The following is a 26,098-nucleotide window of genomic DNA, read 5'->3' on the forward strand; positions in this document are numbered from 1 at the left end:
CTGAGTCCACCACAATGCAGGCCAGGTTTCCACTCTGCCTACCTCCAAGACTGTATTCACTATTTATGCAACATTTGTGCTGTGACACCTTCCTGGTTCATTAAATCCTATTGTTTTTTCATTCAGTCGCCCTGCTTTGGGGTCCAAGCCTGGTTTTCGGGTCAGAATCGTAACAATTTCTGTTACAAAAAAGCTATAATAGTGATAAGCAAAAAACCATATTGTGAACCAACAAATTCGCTGTTTGTTCATCTTCAGTTTTTGAAATTTTATGACTTGGTTGATTATTTTACTATACAGATAATGTATGAAGTTAAAAATGGACTCTTGCCTCAACATGTCCAGGAGCTGTTTAAAATGAGAGAGTCCAGTTATAATTTGCGTGGCTCTTTGGTGTTTGACAGAAGAAAGATTCAAACTACTGCTAAAAGTCATTGCATTTCCGTAAAGGGTGTTAGAGTGTGGAATGGCTGTTTGGATTGTATTAAAGTATCCAGTACATTGGCTTGTTTTAAAAGACTGTATAAAAATAATATATTAACTTGTTATATTTTGTGTAATTAAGTAAACTGACTGTGTGGCTATTTTTTTGTTTGTTTGTCTGTTGTATTACTTTGTATGTTTCACTGCGTTACATTGCTGACTGGTAATTGTTTTTTGTAGTTATTTTTTGTTTGTACACAGAAATTGATGTACGGGGTGGGCGTTTATAAGGTTTTGCTTCTGCCCACACCCTTTCAGCCGCACTAAATCGGCAAATTGTTTGAGTTTTGTTCTATATGTTTTAATTTTTGTTTTCTCTTGACTTGTTTTGTAAATGAGAGATTTTGTCTGTGCGTGCATGCTGAATAAAAATCATTCATTCAAAATCATTCATTCATTCATTCATTCATTCATTCATTCAAGAGCTTCGCTCGTTCATGTCCACAACAACACATATTAGGTTCCCTTTTATGTCTTCATTTGTCACTCTTGGTAAAAGAAGACCTGCACGCCACGAGTGTCTCCTAATTCAACATGTAGTATGACTTTTTTATGTGAATTGTTGAATCTTTTTCTACAGATAATGGACCACAGCTAATGTCAATTAAATCCCTGAAAGAGATTCATTGGCTTTGTTCTTCTATTTGTCTTTTCCCTCATGTGTTAGTACCCCTTGGGTTTCTTTCGAAATAAATAAGAGTTGCAATAAGAGCAAACCCTTTAACGTAGATATCACTGGACTGTTGACCAGTCAGGAAGTTCGTGTCCTCCAGAATGACATCCTCTGTGTTCCAGATGATGATACGCAGCTCATACCTAAGCACAGAGCACCATTTTAAAGGATGGAAAACATTTTTACTGTATAAAAAAAGACAGAAAGCAGAGCTGAAAATGTTGTGATTCGCTTTGAGAGTGAAAAGAATGGACAGAATTAGGAATCAACATATCAGAGGGACAGCAGGTAGGACAGTTTCAAGATTGAGATGGTTTAGACGTGCAGAGGAGGAAGAAGGATGCCGTGAGGACGGAGCCACCAGGCAGGCAGGAGGAGAAGAGGGAGGCCAAAGAATTATGTTGGACATGCAGGTGGTTGGTCTGACAGAGGAAAATGCAGAGGACAGTTTGAGATGGAGATAGATGATATGTTGTGGTCAGTGGTAGGCACAGTTCCACTAATCCGCTAACTGCTAATTATCGAAGATAATGTTTTCATTATCAGATTAGCTTTTCAGATAACTCTGAAAACCATCTGACTAATTATCTTCTGATAAGTTTTGGTCTGATAATTATTAGACTGCTAACATATTTTTGCAGATGTGGTAAACAAAGCTGAATAGTTACAAACATCTATGAAATCTAAAATCAGTGAAGTACCTACCTGTTAAATGTTTTATAGTAAATGCGCAGTTCTATCCTCCATAAACAGAGAAAAGCTGGTTCTAAAATAAACCGCTCTATTCTCTGCAGGCAAAGGAGAACTGGTCACAGAAAAGAAAAAAATGCTCATTTCTTTTGACCCTATACTGATATGCTGGCATTATCACCCAAGTCATCCAGAGGCATACAGTTTTAACTTATGGTTAAAATTTTAACCAAACTAATTTCGGACAAGTTATTTACATTAACATCACGTCTGAAGTTTTATAAAGTGAAAATATCAGATATATGTTTTAGTTGTAAAGTAATGCACTAATTTTGAAGGTTTTAGTGTGGACATGCTGTACCCAGGTGCATTATGGGTACCTCAGTACATTCACAACAAAGAAATGCATCTGAGATGCTCTGATCAGGCTCCACACGGACAACAGCATTAAACTCTTTGTATACTGTGCCTAAAACTCTTGTGAATATATTCTCTGGGTTTATAGATGTTGTTTTTGTGTTGGTTTTATGTAAAAATGCCAGAAGAAGCCCAGGTTGCTTTTCCATTATTTTCAATTGGAATCATTGCAATCGATTCTTGTTTACTATTAGAGTCCTGCCCTAATAGCAAACAACACTGTCTGTCGTCTTTGTTCCAGAGTAATATATATAAGATGTGGGAAATTCAGTTTGCGTTTATTAAATTCCACACATCTTAAACATAGCAGACACAGATTATCTGGAATTTTGTTTTGACAAGTTTTCACAGTCTGTACTGCCATCTCCTGGCCAGTGGTGTTCATGGCAGTATTCACCCTAGTACTGAGCATCCACTAGTTACTGTACCCAGCATAAGTTGGTAGTGTTCTATTTATTTTTGATACCGGTTATATCAGAAGGTTATCAACTTGGCTTTTTTTTTGAAAATGCCTTTTTTTTTTTTTACAAATAAAAAATGGCATAGTTTACAAAAGTACATTTATCTGTAAACACCAACACATGACACACCAACCAACAATGTGTTGGTTTACATAGAATGAATGAGTCAACCATTCAGTGTTAGTGGAGGCACATTTTACCCATAATCCTTTGCCATCTGTCTGTGTTCAATACAAAACCTCAGAATTAGTGCATTATTCAACATTAAAAGATACATGTTATATTTTAACTTTGTACAAATTACAGAATTGACATTAATGGAGTTATTCTATCAGTATTAATTTTATTTATAAACCAAACCATAAGTCAGCACTGCTTTATTTTCCAAGACCTCCGCCTCACGGCAACATTGTTATTGAGTAGAGAGTTGAGCTTTGTTGCTCCTTTCAACTGCTTCGCTGCTGAAAGCTATGTAGTAAACAGTAGCTTCCAGTAGTGGGCAGGGTGCACAAAGACAGAAGTGCTGACTCATTGTTTGGGTCTGTCGTCACCTTTGATGCTACCAGAACTGGAGTTAAAACTCAAAATCAGCTTGTTAGTAGTTGCAAGTGTACAGGAAACAATACTGGAGTTTATCAGTTATCTGTAGCTTCTGATAAATTTTTGGGGGGGTTTATTGGTTTAGCTTTATAAAAGATAACCTTTTAGTTTGCTGATTATCTGTTATCGAAGCTAATTTTTTGGTTAGCTGTGCCCACCACTGGTTATGGTGATCCCTAATGGGAGCCACTAAAGAAGAAGATCAGTTGGCTGAGCAGTAGGAGCACTGACAGACAGCTCTCACCCTTTGGGTTTTCGTGGTGAAATGTTCACTGCAGGTCCTGGATGCGGCATGTCCATCGGAAACATATCCACCCACATTTGGACCTGACCCTGTGGCATATACACACACACACACACACACACACACACACACACACACACACACACACACACACACACACACACACACACACACACACACACACACACACACACACACACACACACACACACACACACACACACACACACACACACACACACACACACACACACACACACACACAGAAGAGTGCTTCAGAGGATTTGAACACTCCAATAGCAGCTGTGAAAAATGATTTATGTTGGTAATGACAAGCTCCGTTGAAATAAATATAAATAAAAACTTATATAATATAGCCAAGATTTAATGCAGCCAATTAAGATAAACAGGCACACATCTGAGATAGGATAGGATTTTAAATATCTTGGTACATATGCTAATAGCAAACTGACCTTGAAATGGTGACCTACTGAAGATATTTTTTCAAGACATGCTCACAATGTCTTCTCTGAACAATTTCAGAGTAAGTCAAATTATTGTGGAAATTGTGTATAAAAGCTTATGGTTCCTTCACACATAACACTATTGAGGCCAAATGGCACACAAAGGAAACTTCGAATGGCACTCGTGAAAATTCAAGGCTGCCTCGAACACCTCGTACAGCAGTTGCCACATCCATTCGGGCACAGCACATGCACTTTACATTTTGTGTTGCTTGCACCGGAAAACCGTTCGAATGCCGTCAAGATGAGGTCATACTGCTATCTGATCATGGTCACAACATTTGCATGGCATGTAGTATGCAGGTTGGACAAATCGAGCTGCAGCTGAGGGGCTGCACGAAATCATCGGCCACGTTGAACCCTGGCCGAATGCTGTGATTGAGCCATCCTTCGCACCAGCGGCCAAATGGCGGGCGAGTACCCATTCCACCAACTTTCAGCCAGAGTCCAGGTGCCACCCATGAATATCCAACACCACTGGTGGGGCTTTCAAGCAAAGGCTTGAACGGTGGCTGGAGTGTAGTGTGATCACTGTCCAGCGCAGCATGTATACATGTGGATGGCTGTCATGCTCATGATGGAACAGCTGACAGCTGTGGAACACCCATCATGGCATATCCAGCATGTCCTGCTGGAGGTGGAATCATGGCCAGCAGCATACCCACACCACCACAAGAGATAAAAATAAAAACCCAGCTGTTCCAGCTGTGTGCCACAGCACCAGTGCACCATCCGACTGGACAGGCACGTCAAATGACACGTAATCGCAATGTCCACACAGCCTTTCCATTATGTGACAGCCTGGCTGACAGACAGCGTGGGCAGCTCATTTGCCCCACGTCCTGGGGTCTGCCTTTGTGAGTCCATTCATGTGAGTGCTTTGTTGCTCCAGGCAGGTGGGCGTGTCCCTCGTCTGTGATTTGATGTCTGTATTGACATGATCACATGCGCTCACATGCACTACAGTCATGCCTTTGTCAGGGGACCAAGGTTGACATGTAATCATGTTATGGGTTGGATGTCAGGAACCATGGCCCACCATGGCCAGTGACTGCATTCCTGTGGCTTGTGCTGCTCCATATCACAGCCGCCATGTCATCACAATGCAATGCTAGGGAACACATTATTGCCACGTGCTCCAATCACCTATGTACAATGCACAGTGGTGCATATGTGTCTGCAAACGACGACGACATAGGGAAAAATAAACAACAAATAAGATCACCTTTGATCACCCCCAGCCATGCACATGGCGATGACCATGCAGTCAGAGCTGCACGTGACCACTGTGTCATCGCTATTCTCCAGCTGTGTTCTCACAGCTGGAGAACACATATTGTGCTATGAAGAACATCATCTCTCAACATGCCACCGCAAAGCACGTGTTGATGGCCTTTCTTGACATGGTGAAAAATAAAAACAGGTCACCGGCCCGTTGCACCTCACGTGACACACAATCGCAATGTCCACATGGTCCGTCCGTCACGTGACAGCATGACTGACAGCCTGACTGACAGGTCAGCATGGGCAGCTGGTCATCATGTCACAGCTGACCTCTGTGTCATCGCTACTCACAGCTGGAGAACACATATCGTGACATGAAGAACATGTAAAAATATTCATCTGATCATGTGAACTGGTGAGGCAATTGTCACGTCCACTACGTGAATTATAGTCCATATGATGGGGTGTCCTTCAGCGTGCTGCATGCTGATCGGGCAGTAACAGCTGGGCGCGCAGAGCTGGCTGATATGTTCATGACATGAGCGCATTGATTCATTCATGTCAGTTCATTAATTCCTTGTTTATGTCCATGGCCATGGTTCATAACGGAACAGAAGGATGATAATTCTTTTATTGTATGCTCTTTCTAACAGGAATTAAATATTTTAACTGACAAAACAAAGTTCATTTTTTTCCTCTGTTCCAACACCAGTGATGCCGGTAACGCGTTACTTAGTAACGCGTTACTCTAATCTGACCACTTTTTTTAGTAACGAGTAATCTAACGCGTTAATCTTTCCAAATCAGTAATCAGATTAAAGTTACTTCTCCATGTCACTGTGCGTTACTATTATTTTTCATTGTGGGTCGATAACAGCATTAAACTTGGTCCGTGGGCAGGAGGTCGGGGTTCGACTGAACTGCCCACTTTAAGCGAGCTGTGAGCTTTTAATCCGCGGTTTTTTGCAGCTGCTCGACTCGTCCTCACCTCTTAAAGCGTGGTGATCAGCACACCTGCACTGAGCTTTACGAAGACATTTTTATACTTTTTTTCCTCCTTTATTTAGAATTCTGAGCTGAGCTGCTCTGTATCTGGTCGTTAAAAACAGCTGATCCTCCGCGACGCGTCAACAACTAACACTATTTTCCACTCAAATGCACCTAAACTCTCTTTCTGAGGACCACATGATGTGAAAACGCAATAAAACTTTACCTGTAAATCTGGTCCTGTTTTCTGCATAAATAAATGTTATCCATTCTTTGTGCTCAAACGCCAAAGCAGGGGCGAATCTAGATGGAATGGGGGCGTGGGGCAAGGATGTGCCCCTTCCCCCACAACACCCCTAGATTAAAGGTGCAATTTTGAAGCCGTTTTTTACTACAACTAATATTGCTTAAAATAATAATAATTTCGACAAGTAAAATGTTTAGAGAGAATTTAAATGTTAGAAAAATGTTAGAATTTAATAGTTACCTTTATAAACAATGTAGGCTCGAAATTGCAAGTTTTACTGTTACAGTGCTGTCAACAGTTAAATATGAGGTCAAGAAAGACGTCTTTATTTTACTTTTTATAAAACAAGTATTTATTTTCATTGAAGTCAAGAAAGGGTGACTATAAAGTGAGTTTTGGCAAAACAGGTATCATTGTCATGTTGAGGTGGCAGAGGGTTGTCGGCAGCTGGGAAAAGTAACTAAAAAAGTAACTAGTAATCTAACTTAGTTACTTTTACAATTGAGTAATCAGTAAAGTAACTAAGTTACTTTTTCAAAGTAATTGTGGCAACACTGTCCAACACAGACCATCAAGTCATCAGGCAACAATTACACATCATTACCAGTAACATGATTGTCTTAAATTTAAAGGATGTCCAAGTTCGTAAGACAACATAAAAGTACTCATGATTTTAAGTGTCTCTGCACACATGTGCTAATAATTAGTGATTTATTCCTCTCACTCTGTGCATTGGCAGGTGCATTTCTGGAAAACATTTCACTCGGCAATTCTCTGCATTTTTCAGTGTATGATGTCCTAATTAGCAAAACAGAAACATCCCAATGACTGACAAACAGAAGGAAACGAACCTGCTCTGTACAAAAACTAAGCTTCTGAGCTGCCATTCTAAAGTGGATTTACAGGGTGGAAACAACCCGCTTCACCCTGAAACTCTTAACTTTTTCAGAGTGTCGGATTTTAGAGCTTAAAGTGTGGTCGACGCGGTGTTTGTGTGGATGCTGGTTACTGACGCTGTGGACATAGATATGGGACAACTGACACTGTTTTTAACAGACTGCCTGGACACAGAGATGGATTTGTTACATTGGAAAAATTCATATATAGAATATAGAATACATTATTTCCATGGACATTATTTTACGTGCCACAATTGAGAGAGAGGCAGAGCTGCAGCTGCAACAATCTTACACGCACTTCTTTGATTGTGTGAAGTCTACATTTGAAAATTAATTCATAACATGTTTAGAATTTTACCCCTTTTGTGTTTTGTTACTAGATTTATTTATTTATTTTACTTTGAGAGAGTGGAAATTTGGAGCTGTAATGTGTGTGTCCTGTGAAGCTCACTGTGTGTGTTTGTGTGTGTGTGTGCGCGCGTGCTGTACAGCTGACAAGACGCTTGTATTCCCCGGCAGCAGATGTTTTTTAAATTTTATTGATAACAACACTCATGACTAATCGTGCACAAAAATAATCCTGGAGCAGAAATGATTACTGACAGGCTATGTTGATGGCTCATGGCCATGCAGGTGGACATCAACCTTCTTGGAGCCGCAGCTTTTACCGTGACTATATCAAAATGAACAGTTATCACTTAAAAACGAGTCATCATAACACGACATCACACTTATGTGAACTTTGAAATTAATCTGTACCTCCGTTCTTAACGTTATCAGCTACATTCCATTGAAGCACATGCTGGGCAGCTATGTTACTTGTCAGAAACAGCCGAGTATTCACAAGTACTTTGTTTTTGGATGTCTCCGTAGCTGTTTCTGCGAATGCCGTATACTTTGAAACCGGTCACGGAAGCGCACAAAGTAATACCAATGGATCATTGGATCATCGGATTACAACCGAAATCTAAACTGTTATGATTTTGGTGCAATGTGTCTTTTGAACTGTACATTCATTGTTCTTGTAATGTTCTATGCTCTCATTATTTGGTCTTTTTCTTCGATTTATGTACATTTGTACAACATTTAATTGCTTCCGCTGCTGTGTGAGCACAATGTGGTATCATACCTCTCACGTGGTTGCACTGTTTGTGCACATGTTACAAAACCGTCACTGCGGGATCGAACGGCATCCGTACATAGCTGTCCGACCATCTGTCCCTCCCAATAGCGGCTGGAATTTGATGGTAAATGGACTGCATTTATATAGCGCTTTTCCATCTGCATCAGACGCTCAAAGCGCTTTACAAATAATGTCTCACATTGACCCCGATGTCAGGGTGCTGCCATTACAAGGCGCTCACTACACACAGGGAGCAATAGGGAATTAAAGACCTTGCCCAAGGATCTTCTGGTCTCAAGCCCAACACCTTAACCACTAGAGTCTAGGAGAGGTGATAGTCTAGTGACTAGACTATCACCTCTCCTATTTTTTGAGGTTTGACAATTCAGCCTTTTTCGGCCGCTTTCAGCCTCATTTTCCCAACTTTGTGTTATGTGTGAAGGGGCCATTAGTGGAACGCATTCTGTCTTTTAGCGTGATCACATGGTCTGGTAGTTTAAACAAATCCCACTCACACAGAAGATGGGCATTGCCTTTTGAGGTGCATGTAGTACTTGCTATCCAGCTTTTCATTGTCTGCCATAACTCATCACACAACACATCACATGGTTGCTGACACGTGTGTAGTGATTGCTTTGATCAGGTTTAAAACACTTGTCACTCCACTTAACGCAATCTTCCTCATTGAAGACAACTTTGGATGCTGTAGCTCCTCTGAAAAAGAGAGCTTTAAATCAGAAGTGCCTTACTCTGTGGTATAACTCACAAACTCGCAGCTTTAAGCAGATAACCCGTAAGTTGGAGAGGAAATGGCGTCTCACTAATTTAGAAGATCTTCACTTATCCTGGAAAAAGAGTCTGTTGCTCTATAAAAAAGCCCTCCGTAAAGCTAGGACATCTTCCTACTCATCACTAATTGAAGAAAATAAGAACAACCCCAGGTTTCTTTTCAGCACTGTAGCCAGGCTGACAAAGAGTCAGAGCTCTATTGAGCCGAGTATTCCTTCAACTTTAACTAGTAATGACTTCATGACTTTCTTTGCTAATAAAATTTTAACTATTAGAGAAAAAATGACTCATAACCATCCCAAAGACGTATCGTTATCTTTGGCTGCTTTCAGTGATGCCGGTATTTGGTTAGACTCTTTCTCTCAGATTGTTCTGTCTGAGTTATTTTCATTAGTTACTTCATCCAAACCATCAACATGTCTATTAGACCCCATTACTACCAGGCTGCTCAAGGAAGCCCTACCATTATTTAATGTTTCGATCTTAAATATGATCAATCTATCTTTATTAGTTGGCTATGTACCACAGGCTTTTAAGGTGGCAGTAATTAAACCATTACTTAAAAAGCCATCACTTGACCCAGCTATCTTAGCTAATTATAGGCCAATCTCCAACCTTCGTTTTCTCTCAAAAATTCTTGAAAGAGTAGTTGTAAAACAGCTAACTGATCATCTGCAGAGGAATGGTCTATTTGGCCTTGCCTTACAATATAAAGCGCCTTGGGGCAACTGTTTGTTGTGATTTGGCGCTATATAAATAAAATTGATTGATTGATTCAATCTTCCCTTAAATGCAACTGACTCTTCACACACAGAGGTGCAGCAGAATGAAAACCTTCAAATTCCTCGGCACTCACTGGAGGAATGGTCTATTTGAAGAGTTTCAGTCAGGTTTCAGAATTCATCATAGTACAGAAACAGCATTAGTAAAGGTTACAAATGATCTTCTTATGGCCTCAGACAGTGGACTCATCTCTGTGCTTGTCCTGTTAGACCTCAGTGCAGCTTTTGATACTGTTGACCATAAAATTTTATTACAGAGATTAGAGCATGCCATGGGTGTTAAAGGCACTGCGCTGCAGTGGTTTGAATCATATTTATCTAACAGATTACAATTTGTTCATGTAAATGGGGAGTCTTCTTCACGGACTAAGGTTAATTATGGAGTTCCATAAGGTTCTGTGCTAGGACCGATTTTATTCACTTTATACATGCTTCCCTTAGGCAGTATTATTAGAAAGCATTGCTTAAATTTTCATTGTTACGCAGATGATACCCAGCTTTATCTATCCATGAAGCCAGAGGACACACACCAATTAGTTAAACTGCATGAATGTCTTTCAGACATAAAGACATGGATGACCTCTAATTTCCTGCTTTTAAATTCAGATAAAACTGAAGTTATTGTACTTGGCCCCACAAATCTTAGAAACATGGTGTCTAACCAGATCCTTACTCTGGATGGCATTACCCTGACCTCTAGTAATACTGTGAGAAATCTTGGAGTCATTTTTGATCAGGATATGTCCTTCAATGCGCATATTAAGCAAATATGTAGGACTGCTTTTTTTTTCATTTGTGCAATATCTCTAAAATTAGAAAGGTCTTGTCTCAGATTGATGCTGAAAAGCTAAGTCATGCATTTATTTCTTCTAGGCTGGACTATTGTAATTCATTATTATCAGATTGTCCTAAAAGTTCCCTGAAAAGCCTTCAGTTAATTCAAAATGCTGCAGCTCAAGTACTGACAGGGACTAGAAGCAGAGAGCATATTTCACCCATATTGGCTTCTCTTCATTGGCTCCCTGTTAATTCTAGAATAGAATTTAAAATTCTTCTTCTTACTTATAAGGTTTTGAATAATCAGGTCCCATCTTATCTTAGGGACCTCATAGTACCATATCACCCCAATAGAGTGCTTCGCTCTCAGACTGCAGGCTTGTAGTTCCTAGGGTTTGTAAGAGTAGAATGGGAGGCAGAGCCTTCAGCTTTCAGGCTCCTCTCCTGTGGAACCAGCTCCCAATTTGGATTAGGGAGACAAACACCCTCTCCACTTTTAAGATTAAGCTTAAAACTTTCCTTTTTGAAAAAGCTTATAGTTAGGGCTGGATCAGGTGACCCTGAACCATCCCTTAGATATGCTGCTATAGACTTAGACTGCTGGGGGGTTTCCCATGATGCACCCAATGTTTCTTTTTATTCACCTCTTTTTGCTCTGTATGCACCACTCTGCTTTTAATCATTGGTGACTGATCTCTGCTCTCTTCCACAGCATGTCTTTTTCCTGATTCTCTCCCCTCAGCCCCAACCACTCCCAGCAGAAGACTGCCCCTCCCTGAGCCTGGTTCTGCTGGAGGTTTCTTCCTGTTAAAAGGGAGTTTTCCTTCCCACTGTTGCCAAGTGCTTGCTCATAGGGGGTCGTTTTGACCGTTGGGGTTTTTCTGTAATTATTGTATGGCTTTTGCCTTACAATATAAAGCGCCTTGGGGTGACTGTTTGTTGTGATTTGGCGCTATATAAATAAAATTGATTTGATTTGACTCACATTAGTGAAGATCTCACCTGGTCTTACAACACCCGACAGATCATCAAGAAGTCTCAACAGAGACTTTCTGAGAAGACTGAGAAAATATGGTATGTCAACCAAAATTCTCAGTAACTGATACAAGTGTATGATTGAGAGTGTCTTCATTGCTGCCATCTGGTACAGTATGTGCACAGTCCAAGACAGGAAGGCTCTTCAGCATGTGATTTAGGCCTCACAGTACATCTCTGGGGCAGCCTTCCCCTCACTGCAGGACATTTACCAAACCAGAGTCCTACATAGGACACACAACCTCATCAGGGACACTACACACCCCCAACACTCACTCTTCATACTCCTAACATCAGGCTACAGGAGTCTGAAGTCAGGACTACTAGGCTGTTGAACAGCTTCTACCCACAGGTCATTAGGCTTCTCAATAACTCTCTTACACACTGACTCCACCACCATGTGAGTGACTGTTATTTCACTGTCATTCTTCTCATCGATATTACGATCATCCTCTAAGTATTTATTATGATAGCTCTGTTCACTATTTCTGTACCCGTGCACTTTATGACTCTTGCCCAGCAGGAATACTGCTTTAAACTCCACAATACTGCATAAAATTGCCAGTACTGCATAAACTGCACATCCACAGATCCTCTAAATGGTACATCCTTTAAATAGTGTATATAATTCATTCTTCAGTCTAATAATGTGTATTTTATAATGTGTTTTCTTTATAAATCATCTGATGTGAACTTTCTACATGCAGTTTTTCTAGGGAGAATGAACACAGTAAGAATTTCATTGTGTGGTAGTTTATATACACAATACTGGAAAGTATTCACAGTGCCTCAATTTTTCCACAGTGTGTTTTGTTACAGCCTTATTCCAGAACGAGCACGTTGTCTGTGGGGATCCATGGCCATTAGATTGGATAGTGTTTATAAAATAGGTAGCTGACATTTTTCAAGGGTGGTAATAAATTATGAAAAGTTTCTATAATGAGCTGGAATGGAATGTGAGTCCAGAATGGTGAGTCCAGAATGTTGTTAGAATGTTAGAGGTCAACAGATTTTAGAGGAAGGGTTTAACCCTTTTATTTCCTCTTAATTATGTAATTAAGAGGAAATTAACAGCGTACTGTGATGTCAGTCGCTGGTCTCTTCAAAACTGCTTCGTTTTATGTTTATATACGTTTCTTAAATATTATGTAAAAGCTAGCAAGAAATAAACACTAAAACTGAAAAGACTGTTTTTGTAATCCAATAACACCTCTGGAACAATTTATAAACCATTTATCGAACTTTAGCATAGTGACATCACAGGCTGCTAGCTCGGTAGAAACTCTGTTTCATTTGTGTGTAAATATAATCTCTTTGTTATATATCATGTAAATGCTAATGAGAAATAAACACTTCTATAATGGAAAACACTGTTTTTGGAACCTAATAACACCTCTGGAGTGATTTATAAGATATTCAGCAGATATTAGCATGTGTGAGGATGCATGTGAGCATCCATAGTTTCTCCAAAAATTTTAGTCTTATCAATGTTCCATTTTGGCAATGATCATCCCAAAATACATAAGCATACCAAACGGCAAATGTCAGCTCTCCTCAGTTTGTCTGTGATCACATTTATACACACACTTGTCCTCTGACACGCCGAAATGGAGGTGTTCCTTTGTCTCACTCAAACAGCAAATCGGTCGTTACGCACGAAGCCTCCGCGCGGCTTTCCATGACAAAATCTCTTGTTAAAAGTGAAATCTGCCGGAAAATGGCTGATGTCCAGCTCTTGTGATAACCAGAGAAAGTGCACACGACGGTCTAGTATCCACAGAGCTATCAGCTTAGAAATGATATGGCGTTTTCTGCCTCGTCGTCGCAGCTCGAAGCGCGGTGCGCAGAGCGTCCTTAAAGCTGTAGTAACAGTAACAGTCCTTATTCTCTGTGAAGCCCGTAAAATTTTCACCGAAAGCCAGATAAATTTTTCAAATGGTTTCCAGGTGCCAGTCTCTAACAGCTTCTGAAAAAATTCTGATGGAAAAAAGTCCAAATCATTCTGCCATTTCCAGACAATGAAAATCCGACAAGGGGGCGGGACCACTCCTTCCACAAGGCGTGCTCACAGGCGAATGACGTCACCGACAGGCGTGGAAAAACTCACGCATGCGCACGAGGGTTCAAGCTTGTCTGACGTAAAAACATATGAATCAAATCCATATAGTTTAAAAATAATAAAAAGGTCCGTTACTTTATTGACAGACCTCGTAATATGGGGCAGATTCTGTATTTTCTGGAAGACACATTGGGATAAGTGTTCTGTTTTTGGTGTCCTTCTCCCAACCAAACTCCTATGAGCTCAGGGGTGGAGGCTTGTCCCTTGGACATCACCACAGAATTGCCTGAAAATGAGCATGTTTCATGTTCTTAGTGAATACTTCGTGAGTGGAAGAGAGGCCATGTTTGGTTACGTCTGGTTATGTATGGCCTTTAAAATTCTTTTTCCCCCATATCAGCATCCTTGTGTGTGACATGTCCTTGCCATAACAGGCTGAGATGTAACCAATGGCTTGCTCAATTACTTACTCGAGTGGTGCATCCACATCTCCTACTGTTGACAACTCATATTCATCCTTCATGTCCTTGAGGGTCTTGATCACTGTGCCTTCACCAATACCAAAATAACACACGACTGTTTTCAGACTGAACATGGCAGGACACAAATGCAAATTGTTCAAAAGGCTTTAGTTGGTTTCCAGGCTGGGTTCGGTACACGAGTCCAACAAACAGTACTAAGCAGCAATGTCCAAAGCATGAGACAAAAAGCGAGGTCAATAGACAGGTGGGCGATAGGTACCCAGCTAGACAAAAGCGAGGAATAAGGAAACCGGAACATGAGAGCTGGAAACGCAGGCAAAAAGCACTAACAATCTGGCGGGGACTGTGCAGCTGGAAAACCACACACACAGACAGTAGGTCAAAATGCTCTCTATGGAGCAGTGATAGAAGGACACCAGCAGTCTCTGTGGCAGATGGTTATTCCTGAGAACCCTCAGGAAATAGAGTCTCTGCTGTGCCTTCTTGATGGTAACCATAGTGTTTGTGCTCCAAGTCAGGTCGTCTTTCAAATAAATGCCCAGAAAATCTGTGCCCACTACTGACCAAGACACACCGAAAGACAAGAGAGTGCAAAGCAGAAAAACACCAACCCAGCCTGCACAGAAACCCCACACAAGAAATAACTACTAAAAACAAACCAACAAAATCCCCTACAACCTCACACCATGACAGCTACTGTGTCACATCCTGATATAGCATGGGTGATTGAAGGATCTTCACTATTTCCTAATGCTTAGTCAGTGTGGGCTTCATGTCTGGTATTGCTCTTTCTTTGCTTGGAGTTTCCATTGTCAGTGGCACGTTCAGCCCTCCCTGTTCGTAGTGGTGTGGAAGCAATACAAACACATCTGTATCATCAGAAATGACAGTTTATGCTGGGCTTCTTCAACACACTGCAAGACTTGGTCAACAATGATGATGTCAGCTTCTTAGTGATGAGTCTCGAGGTCAGTACGGGTCCTTATCTCTTCCATACAGATTTCAGTGGGATTGGGATTCTCCCCTGTTACAACAAGCTTGTGTTTCATTGTGCTCTGCTGATGAAAGAGCCTGACCTGTGTCAAGTCATTACATAGGATCTGATTAAGCTACTTCTTGTTTTCAATAGACGACAAGACAACCTTCAGGGCTGGCAGCTTTGTTGTCCTATGCAGATGATGTTTCCTGCTAACTCCTGTCTCCCTGCCATCTCGTGTGATGGCATCTATCAAAAATGAGGTACACCTCACTGTTTGTCAGGTATGAAGCAATTTGAATCTTAACATTCACCATGAAGTCATTCACTGAACCATCTCCAGGCCAATGTGCAGGCCACAAAAGGGTTGATCCATCAATAACAGTTACTTTAGCATCACCGACATTCCTCCTGGAAACTTCCACCTGCAACAAACTCTTCAGTTTGAATTTGCCTGTTCAGCTCTGCATCCCATCCTTCTTGAACACTGAGGTGGGGACAGGCACTAGATCATAAGCAAGCATCCATATCGTGTACACTAGACAGCAATCCAATGACCTACGAGTATATCATAGACCTTCGTGTAACCAACCTTGACGGAACAGATAGCTGTCATCGTCTCGACTTTCTTCAATATTGTGTCATAAATCTCCTCAGGCCATGTCTTCTTGAAGTCCTCTAGCATTTTGTGTTCAATCACCACAGAATCATCAACACTGACAATCATCAGAGCTAACCTACCAATGATGATGTTTAAAACTGCTCCCACTGGATGTTCCCTGGGGCTTAAAGTATGGAGACAAGCCATCAATTTCTCCCTGTCCTTTCAATTCTTGCTTTTGCTTCTTCTTTGTGGAATAGCTGATGACATGCAGGATCCATCTCATCTTTCTCCTTTGGTTCCAGATCTGCCTCAATCTAGCAACAGATGTGGTGGCTCAGTACCCAGACCTTCAGGGTCCATCTGATCCTCTTTTTGCACACCCAGACTACAGGAAACAGCAAACAGCAGAGAAAATAAACTTTGTCCAGCAAAACCAGGTTTGCCAAAATTTGGGCCTTTGGCTCCCTGACTATAAGGGTCAACTCAACTAGAAAAAGTGGGGCTTCAGATCAGGAAAGAAGGAAGACCTGAGGGCTGTACAGAGGAAGCTGAGGTGGAAGATCAGGGAGGGGGAAAAACAGCTACAGGAGGAAGATGGAGGACCAGCTGCAAGTACAACCCCTGGCAAAAATTATGGAATCACCGGCCTCAGAGGATGTTCATTCAGTGGTTTAATTTTGTAGAAAAAAAGCAGATCACAGACATGACACAAAACTAAAGTCATTTCAAATGGCAACTTTCTGGCTTTAAGAAACACTATAAGAAATCAAGAAAAAAAGATTGTGGCAGTCAGTAACGGTTACTTTTTTAGACCAAGCAGAGGAAAAAAAATATGGAATCACTCAATTCTGAGGAAAAAAGTATGGAATCACCCTGTAAATTTTCATCCCCCAAATTAACACCTGCATCAAATCAGATCTGCTCATTGACATTGACTCTATGCCATGACATTGACCCTATGTGTCTTTTTGCAAGGAATGTTTTTGAAGTTTTTGCTCTATGGCAAAATGCATTATCATCTTGAAAAATGATTTCATCATCCCCAAACATCCTTTCAAATTGTCCAAAATATCAACATAAACTTGTGCATTTATTGATGATGTAATGACAGCCATCTCCCCAGTGCCTTTACCTGACATGCAGCCCCATATCATCAATGACTGTGGAAATTTACATGTTCTCTTCAGGCAGTCATCTTTATAAATCTCATTGGAAAGGCACCAAACAAAAGTTCCAGCATCATCACCTTGCCCAATGCAGATTCGAGATTCATCACTGAATATGACTTTCATCCAGTCATCCACAGTCCACAATTGCTTTTCCTTAGCCCATTGTAACCTTGTTTTTTTCTGTTTAGGTGTTAATGATGCCTTTCGATTAGCTTTTCTGTATGTAAATCCCATTTCCTTTAGGCGGTTTCTTACAGTTCAGTCACAGACGTTGACTCCAGTTTCCTCCCATTCGTTCCTCATTTGTTTTGTTGTACATTTTTCGATTTTTGAGACATATTGCTTTAAGTTTTCTGTCTTGACGCTTTGATGTCTTCCTTGGTCTACCAGTATGTTTGCCTTTAACAACCTTCCCATGTTGTTTGTATTTGGTCCAGAGTTTAGACACAGCTGACTGTGAACAACCAACATCTTTTGCAACATTGCGTGATGATTTACTCTCTTTTAAGAGTTTGATAATCCTCTCCTTTGTTTCAATTGACATCTCTCGTGTTGGAGCCATGATTCATGTCAGTCCACTTGGTGCAACAGCTCTCCAAGGTGTGTTCACTCCTTTTTAGATGCAGACTAGATGCAAAGATGCAAAGTAACCGTTACTGACTGCCACAATCTTTTTTTCTTGATTTCTTATAGTGTTTCTTAAAGCCAGAAAGTTGCCATTTCAAATGACTTTAGTTTTGTGTCATGTCTGTGATCTGCTTTTTTTCTACAAAATTAAACAACTGAATGAACATCCTCCAAGGCCGGTGATTCCATAATTTTTGCCAGGGGTTGTAGAATAACACCAGGGGAGTCAAGAGAGGCCTAAAAACCATCTCTGCTCTCAAAGAGCCTGATGCCCAGGCTGCGGTGGATGTGAAGTAGGTGAATGACCTAAACTTGTTTTTCAACAGGTTTGATCAGCCACCTGCCCCTCCCCTGGCTCAGCCATCCCTGCTGCAACCCCCCTCATCTGTGCCCCTTGTAAACTGCCCCACCCTCTTTCCACCTGTGTCTCACGCCACACAGTTTTCACAATCACTCCCTACTGCTTCCTCCTGTCAATAGTCCCACCACTTCACCCCCACTGACCAGCACTCAACCCCCCTGCCTGTCCTTCTCAATAACCCAAGTGAGAAATGAGCTCAGGAAGGTCAAGGTGAAGAAGGCAACTGGTGCTTATGGCATCAGTGCCAGGCTCCTCAAATCCTATGCAGACCAGCTGTGTAACTTCAACTTGAGCAGGAGAGTGCCTCAGCTATGGAAGACCTCTTGTGTGATCCCGGTTCAGAATAAAAGGCCACCACACCTGGAGGACTTCAGCAGCTTCAGACCGGTGGTGCTGACATCACATCTGATGAAGACTCTGGAGAGGCTGGTCCTTTGACATCTCCACCCCTGGGTGCTCTTTTCTCTGTCGGCACCTGAAAGCCTCACAATGAATGAGTACATTCAGGAGTCCTTAGCAACTGGTTTGATTCGCTCATCGTTGTCGCTCGCGGGGCGGGGTTCTTCTTGTTGAAAAGAAAGATAAGTCTCTGTCCCTGCAACGATTACCGTGGCCTCAATGACATCACTGTGAAGAATTGTTACCAGCTACCACTAATCTCCTCTGCTTTTGAGTTGTTGGAAGGAGCCACATTTTTCACTAAGCTCGATCTGTGGAAAATGTACCATTTGGTTCGGATAAGACAAGGTGATGGTCATTATGACCTAATCACCTTCCGGTCATTATGAATACCTAGTGATGCCATTTGGACTCACAAATGCACCTGCCGTTTTCCAAAATCTGGTCAATGATGTGTTACGGGACTACTTGAATATTTTGTTAACCTGGACGATATCCTTATTTTTTCCCCTGACCTAGTCACCCACACCCAACAAGTTTGTACCATATTACAGACACATCTTCGGCTTTTGTAAAAGCAGAAAAATGCGAATTCCATAGACCCATGGTGTCTATAGTCTATGGGTGTCTATATCTCGGTTTTGTTATTTCTGCAGGGGAAATAAAGGCCACAAAGGTTATGATGGTATGAGACTGGGCCGTTCCTGCTTCACGCAACGAAGTGCAAAGATTCCTAGGTTTTGCCAATTTCTACTGTAAAGCTAGAAATTGTGACTGTACTGAAACTGTGTTTTATAAGTAGTTTCAGTACAGTCGCAGCTCCTCTTCATGCGGTCACCTCATCCCTCTGTCTGTTTGTCTGGACGCCGGAGTGTGATGAGGGGTTCATGAGTCCTAAAGAAATGCTTTACCGCGGCCCCCATGCTGCTCCTTCCTGACCCCACTCGGCAGTTCGTGGTTGAGGTCAATGCCTCCAATGTGGGAGTAGGTGCTGTCCTACCCCAGAGAAATCCCTCTGACAATAGGCTGCATCCATGCGCCTTTTTGTCTAACTGTCCATGGCGGAACGTGGACAGTTAGACGACTGCGAACTGTTGGTAGTTAAAGTGGCTTTGGAGGAGTGCCGGCATTGGCTGCAGGGGGCAAAAATCCAGTTTATCGTCTACACTGACCAGAAAAATATTGAATACCTACGAACAGCCAAACATCTCAACTCCCGCCAGGCCTGATGGGCCATATTTTTCAGCCGGTTTAATTTCACATTGTCCTACCGTCCTGGCACAAAGAATGGTAAGCTCAATGCATTATCCCGACAGGAGAACCCGGGAGATGTGTCCGTAGATCCGGGGACAAGTTTACCTTCCTGCTTTGTATCCACACTAACCTAAGACATTGAGTCCAAAATTAAATCAGCCTGTTCCCGCTGGGTGTCCGCGGGGAAAACTATTTGTTCCGATGGCTCACGTGGGGGAAATGATCCACTGGTGTCATGAAACTCGTATGTTCTCTCATCCCGGTATCAAGAAAACCTCGTTTATTGTACAACAAAGGTTCTGGTGACCCGGCCTTATTAAGGATGTTACCGAATATGTGTCTGCCTGTCAAGTATGCACTATGCATAAGTCTTCTAACCACCCACTTGCCAGTTCCTTGCTGAAATTATCTGTCCCGACTCGTCTATGGTCCCACATTTCGATGGATTTTGTAACAGGTTTTCCACCCTCCAAGGGCCATACAGTTGTTTTGACAGTGGCTGATCACCTCTCCAAGATAGTTCATGTTATCCCTCTGTGTAAGCTACCGTCAGCTAAGGAAACTGCAGTAGTTATGTTGAAGCAGGTTTTCAAACTGCATGGTTTACCTCAGGATATTGTTTCTGACCAAGGGCCGCAATTTGTGTCCCGTTTTTGGAGGGAGCTTTGCCGTCTCCTTGGGGTCACATCCAGCTTATCTTCGAGCTACCATCCGCAGGCCAATGGGCAAGCGGAATGGCTTAATCAGGAGTTAGAAAAGGGCCTCTAGTTACTCGCATCACAAAACCCTGCATCTTGGTCTGATCAGCTTCCTTGGATTGAACTCGCCCAAAACAGTTTACCCTCAGCTTCCACCGGTTATTCTCCATTTCATGTAGTTTTTGGTCACCAACCTACGCTATTTCATTCATTTCATTCATTTTATTTCATTCAGTTCCAACCACACAACCAAAAATCATTCCAAAAGAAAACATAACAAACGTAACAATACACCTGAATGAAAGGGGGTAGAAAGAAGCGAATTTATATTATCTACCCCTTTTTACAGAAGATTAACTTCCAAATTAAATAATAATCACATTATTAACATTACAATCAGAATATCTACAAAAGGAAAAGAAAAATAAATAGTAAAAATATACATGCGGTTTCATTATTACATCAGGTCGTATTTCTAAATCATATTAATTTTAACTGTCTTTTTAAATATGTTGCTTGATTTAGCTTCTTTAATTTCCTTGTTCAGATTATTCCATAAACTGACTCCCTTGATAGAAATGCAATGTTCCTTCAATTTAGTTCTGAATCTTGGTTTGTTAAATATCTCTGTTCCTTTTAAGTTGTACTGGCTTTCTCTTTTTTTGAATTTGTTCTGGATGTTAGTTGGTAGTATTTTTTTGTGAGCCTTAAACATTGTCTGGAGAATAGTGTAATCAACCAGGTCATGAAATTTCAACAAATGTAACTGCAGGAATATTGGACTCGTGTGTTCTCTATAATGCCTCTGACTAATTAACCTTATTGCTCTTTTCTGTAAAATGAAAAGTGAATGTGTAAATGTTTTGCAGGCATTTCCCCATATTTCAATACAGTAGGACAGATGTGGAACAATCATAGAACAGTATAATATATATAGTCCTTTCTCATCTAACATCTCTTTTACTTTGTGTAGTATAGCAATATTTTTAATAATTTATTCTTTGTATAGTTAATATGTGATTTCCAACTCAGGTTCTCATCAATCATGACACCCAGAAATGTTGTTTCCGTCACTCTTTTAATTTCTACACCATCTATAATAATTGGGGTATTCATATTTTTATCTCTATTACTAAATATCATGAAATTAGTTTTGTCAAAGTTAAGCGATAATTTATTAATGTCAAGCCAAGTTTTTATTCCCATGAATTCTTTTTTGACTACTCTCAATGCATGTTGTAAATTTTTACCAGAATAGAAAAATGTATCATCAGCAAACAGAATACAATGTAACATCTTAGATACATTAACAATATCATTGACATACAGTGTAAAACGTTTTGGTCCAAGGACCGACCCCTGAGGTACTCCACAGGTAACACTTAATAATCCAGATCTTACATCGTTTACCTGTACAAACTGTTTTCTGTTGACTAGATAGCTTGATACCCGTTTGTGAGCAACCCCGCTGATTCCATATTTGTTTAATTTTTGAAGAAGTATAGTATGGTCAACGGTATCAAAAGCTTTTTTGAAGTCCACAAAAATGCTCTCAAAAAAATCCTTATTGTCTATTGCAGTGCATATTTCTTCAGTTAGTTCCATAATTGCCATGGCTGTAGAGTGACTAGTTCGAAAACCATACTGACTATTACTTAGAATGTTATATTTATCAAGGAACTTATCCAATCGATTTACGAATAATTTCTCTAATATCTTGGAAAATTGTGGAAGCAAGGAAACTGGTCTGTAATTAGAAAAAAACATGTTTATCCCCACTTTTATATAGTGGAATTACCTTAGCTGTTTTCATGCTATCAGGAAAAGTTCCCGTTGAAAATAACAGATTACAAATATAAGTAAATGGTACATTGACTGATTTGATAATGTTCTTAATTAGAAACATGTCTTGATCATGACAATCTGTTGATCTCTTGCTTGCACAACCACCCACGACGTTCAGTATCTCTTCCTTTTCAACCTTGCCAAGAAAGATGCTGTTCACATTGTCCATGATTAGACTTCCAATTACAGTATCACCCTTTGTTTTTGGAATATTAGCCGCTAAACTTAGGCCCACCCTTACAAAAAATCATTAAAACTATTCACTATTTTTGTCTTATCTTGTATGCATACATTTTCTTTCACAAAATAATTTGTAATCACTGGTTTCTCTTTGTGATTTTTATTACATTATTAATTACTCTCCATGTAGCTCTTATGTTTTCCCTATTTTTATCAAGTAATTTACCATAATATTCCTTTTTGTGCTTTTTTATTATCTCTACTAATTTATTTTTATACCTCTTATATCTAACCTCATCTCGTGACCTTGATTTTAAGTAACATTTATATAAATTATTTTTCTTTTTGCAGGCATTTCTTAACCCTTTAGTCATCATGGTTTGTCAACAGCATCCCTCCTGGCAAAATTAATCAGTTTACAGTTTTTATGATACAGCATTGTGAAAATTTTCATAAATGAATCATATGCTTCATTGACATTATTTACAAATATTCCATCCCAATTCTGGTTTTTAAGGTCTTCCTTTAGTGCCTGTAATGCTTTTTCGGATCCGTATCTGACTTTTATTTTATTGGTGGTTTCCTTGATATTATAGCAATTTTTTTCATATATAGCAAACACAGGTAAGTGATCACTCACATCCGTTATTAAGATTCCACTCACTACTTTTCCAATGATTATATTAGTAAATATATTGTCAATTATAGTCTCACTCTGAGATGTGATTCTTGTTGGTTTTGATATCATTGGAACTAGACCCAAACTAAACATTGTATCAGTAAAAACATCAAAAGAGTGAAGTCCACTATCCATATCGATGTTGAAATCACCACACAAAAACACTTCTTTGGCTTGGATTTGGTCAAACAGTTCTGTTATAATGTCAATGAATGACTCTACCTTAGTTCCTGGTGCTCTGTAGACACAGCTCACAAGTACATGTTTTGATTTCTCGTTTACTATTTCCACAGTTATAATTTCCATTATATTATCAACCACTGATGTCATATTGCTAATGACTTTGCACCTCACGGATGAGTTGATATACAAAGCTACCCCCCACCTCTTTTATTTTTTTCTATTTACATTATATAAATCATATCCTTCGATCTGAAGTTCATCTAACTCATCATTCTTTATCCAGGTTTCAGACACAGCAATTACAGTAAAACTGTCTTTAAACTGTTTTAATTAATCTTCTATTTTAGATAAATTACAATTTAAACTTCTGCTATTAAAGTGAATAATGGATAGGTTACCCTTCATCATTATCTTATTCATAAACTGCTCCTCAGTATAATAATCACAGTTATTACTTTCAAGGATTGATAAATTGTGATCTGTATCCCTATCTATGTTGTATATCTTGTCATCTAAATCCTCTACTATACTATCATATGTGACCATGTTTTAGTCACTCTCCATCAATCACAGAATTCTTGTCAATGATACTCCCTGAATACTGAGCATGTTCTCATTTATACTGATCAAGTTCTTTTAGTTCTTTTATCACAATCACCTTTGCTTCCTCTGGTGTTCCCTTCAGTTGGATCATTACTTTGCAGTTTCTTGTCCATGTTGCTTTTGTTCAGTTTTCTCAGGAACCTTGCCTGTCTGGCAATTTCAGCATTCTTTTTTGTTAGATGTTCATTTATGTACACACCAGTTCCTTTCAGATATTTTGCTTGTCTCAACAGGTCAATTTTATGCTTTCAATTCACAAAATGAACCACAATTGCTGGTTTTGTCTTGCTGTTCTGGCGAGGAAGTTTATGGCATGCTGCAACACTGTTTGGATGAATTCTTATCTTTTTGCTTTCAAGAAATTGCATTACTTGCCATTCCAGTGTGCCATTCCATTTCCCTGGCCCCCTCAGCACTCAGTCTGATTCTTCATTGCCAACGGACCTGGGACCGGGTTCAGTAGGTCTTATTACGTTCCATGGAAGCTTATAAATCTGCCGCTGACTGTAAAGAGCCACCGCCCTGTCTTATGTGTCAGGCCAGAAAACATGGCTCTCGACACGCCACCTTGCCTTTAGGGGTGTGCCCAGAAAATTGGCTCCCAGGTTCGTTGGTCCCTTCCTGGTCTTCAAAGTCATCAACCCTGCTTCCATCCATCTCTGTCTCCCCAGATCCATGCGTGTCCACCCCACTTTTCATGTCAGTCATCTCAAATCTGTCCGGTTGAGTGTCTTATGCCCTCCTGCAGTTAGTCCGCCGCCACCCCCACCGGTGTGTGGATGGTGGCTCCTTTTTTACCGTGCGCCGGGTCTTGGCCTCTCGCTGTCGCGGTTTTCAGTATTTCGTTGATTGTTAGAGCTTATGGCCCTGAGGAGTGGTGGCCTTGTTTGCGACTTTCATGCCACTCACCCTGCTTCTCCTGGGCCGTCTGGTGTCAACAGTAGTGTGTGTGTGTGTGTGTTTGTGTGTGTGTGTGTGTGTGTGTGTGTGTGTGTGGGTACTGTCAGGGTTTGATATTATGTCTGGTTTTGTTCTGTTTTGTTCTTTGCCCATTTGTTCAAGCCTTGGGTTTTTTTCTGCTTGGGTCTCTCTGTAGCTTTCTTTCTTGTTTGTCTCTTGGTGCTCTCTCTCTCTCTCTCTCTCTCTGACCTGGGGTTATTTAAGATCACTGGTTGTGTTTGTTCCTCACCAGATTGATGCACCTTGTACCTACCTTCTCTCCAGCTCTTGATTTCATGTTTCATAGTCCTGCCTGCCTCATTGCGTTTTTGACCTCCTGCCCATTTCTTCCAACCACACCTAAGCCTGATTGATGATTGTTGTACTGCTGCTGTGTTTTCTGGACTGCCTTTCCATGTACCGACCATTGCTATTCATCATCACTAAAGTCTTTCAACAACCAGAGCTGTTCGCGTGAGCCTTGCATTTGTCTCCTAACAAACCCGCCTGTCAGGGTTATGTTTTTGTTAAGACTGTCCACCATGAGTCATCAGAGAACAAAATTTGTTTCTTTTTGCAGACCTCTGAAAGTCCTGACTGGCCTTTACGTGCAATTGCAAAAGTAAGAAAGCTGTACATTAAAATGTGATCCTGCTCGTGTAATCCACATATCTACTACTATAAGTAATGGATTTTTTGTGTCCCAAATTTCTCCAAATTTCTGCACTGCAAACCTTTTACTGAGGGTGAATTTATTAAAGACTGCGTGATGAAAATGGCAGAGAAAATTTGTCACGAGAAGAAGCAAGAGTTTGCCAATGTCTGCCTTGCTCGTAACACTGTGGTAAGGGCCCTGGCCCACTGGTGTTTAGGAGGATTTGCGTATGGATTGCGCACAAAATTGGCCCATATTCGCCAAACATCCACAATATCCATGTAACATGCCTGTATGAGTCGGCTGTCATCCGAACATGCCCCTGATCATCCGCAGAGGTACACATATCACGTCACGTAAACCCAAAGTACTATATGTGGCAAAAAGCGACATACCTGCCAGTCAGTGCGGGTCCGGCTGTGTAAAGCAA

General features: G+C 40.7%; 1 protein-coding gene across 1 annotated transcript in view; it reads right to left on the bottom strand.

The window, feature by feature from the left end:
• Nucleotides 1–26,098, bottom strand: part of fer1l6 (fer-1 like family member 6) — a 656,531-nt gene that overhangs the window by 81,841 nt on the left and 548,592 nt on the right. The window contains exons 39-40 of the mRNA XM_034186126.1: nucleotides 3,569–3,657; nucleotides 1,201–1,299 (exon numbers count right to left, since the gene is read on the bottom strand). Coding sequence (XP_034042017.1) covers nucleotides 1,201–1,299; nucleotides 3,569–3,657 — 188 coding nt within the window. The remainder of the gene's footprint in view (nucleotides 1–1,200; nucleotides 1,300–3,568; nucleotides 3,658–26,098) is intronic.

Source organism: Thalassophryne amazonica, chromosome 14 (genome assembly GCF_902500255.1).
Source record: "Thalassophryne amazonica chromosome 14, fThaAma1.1, whole genome shotgun sequence".
Classification (NCBI taxonomy): domain Eukaryota; kingdom Metazoa; phylum Chordata; class Actinopteri; order Batrachoidiformes; family Batrachoididae; genus Thalassophryne; species Thalassophryne amazonica.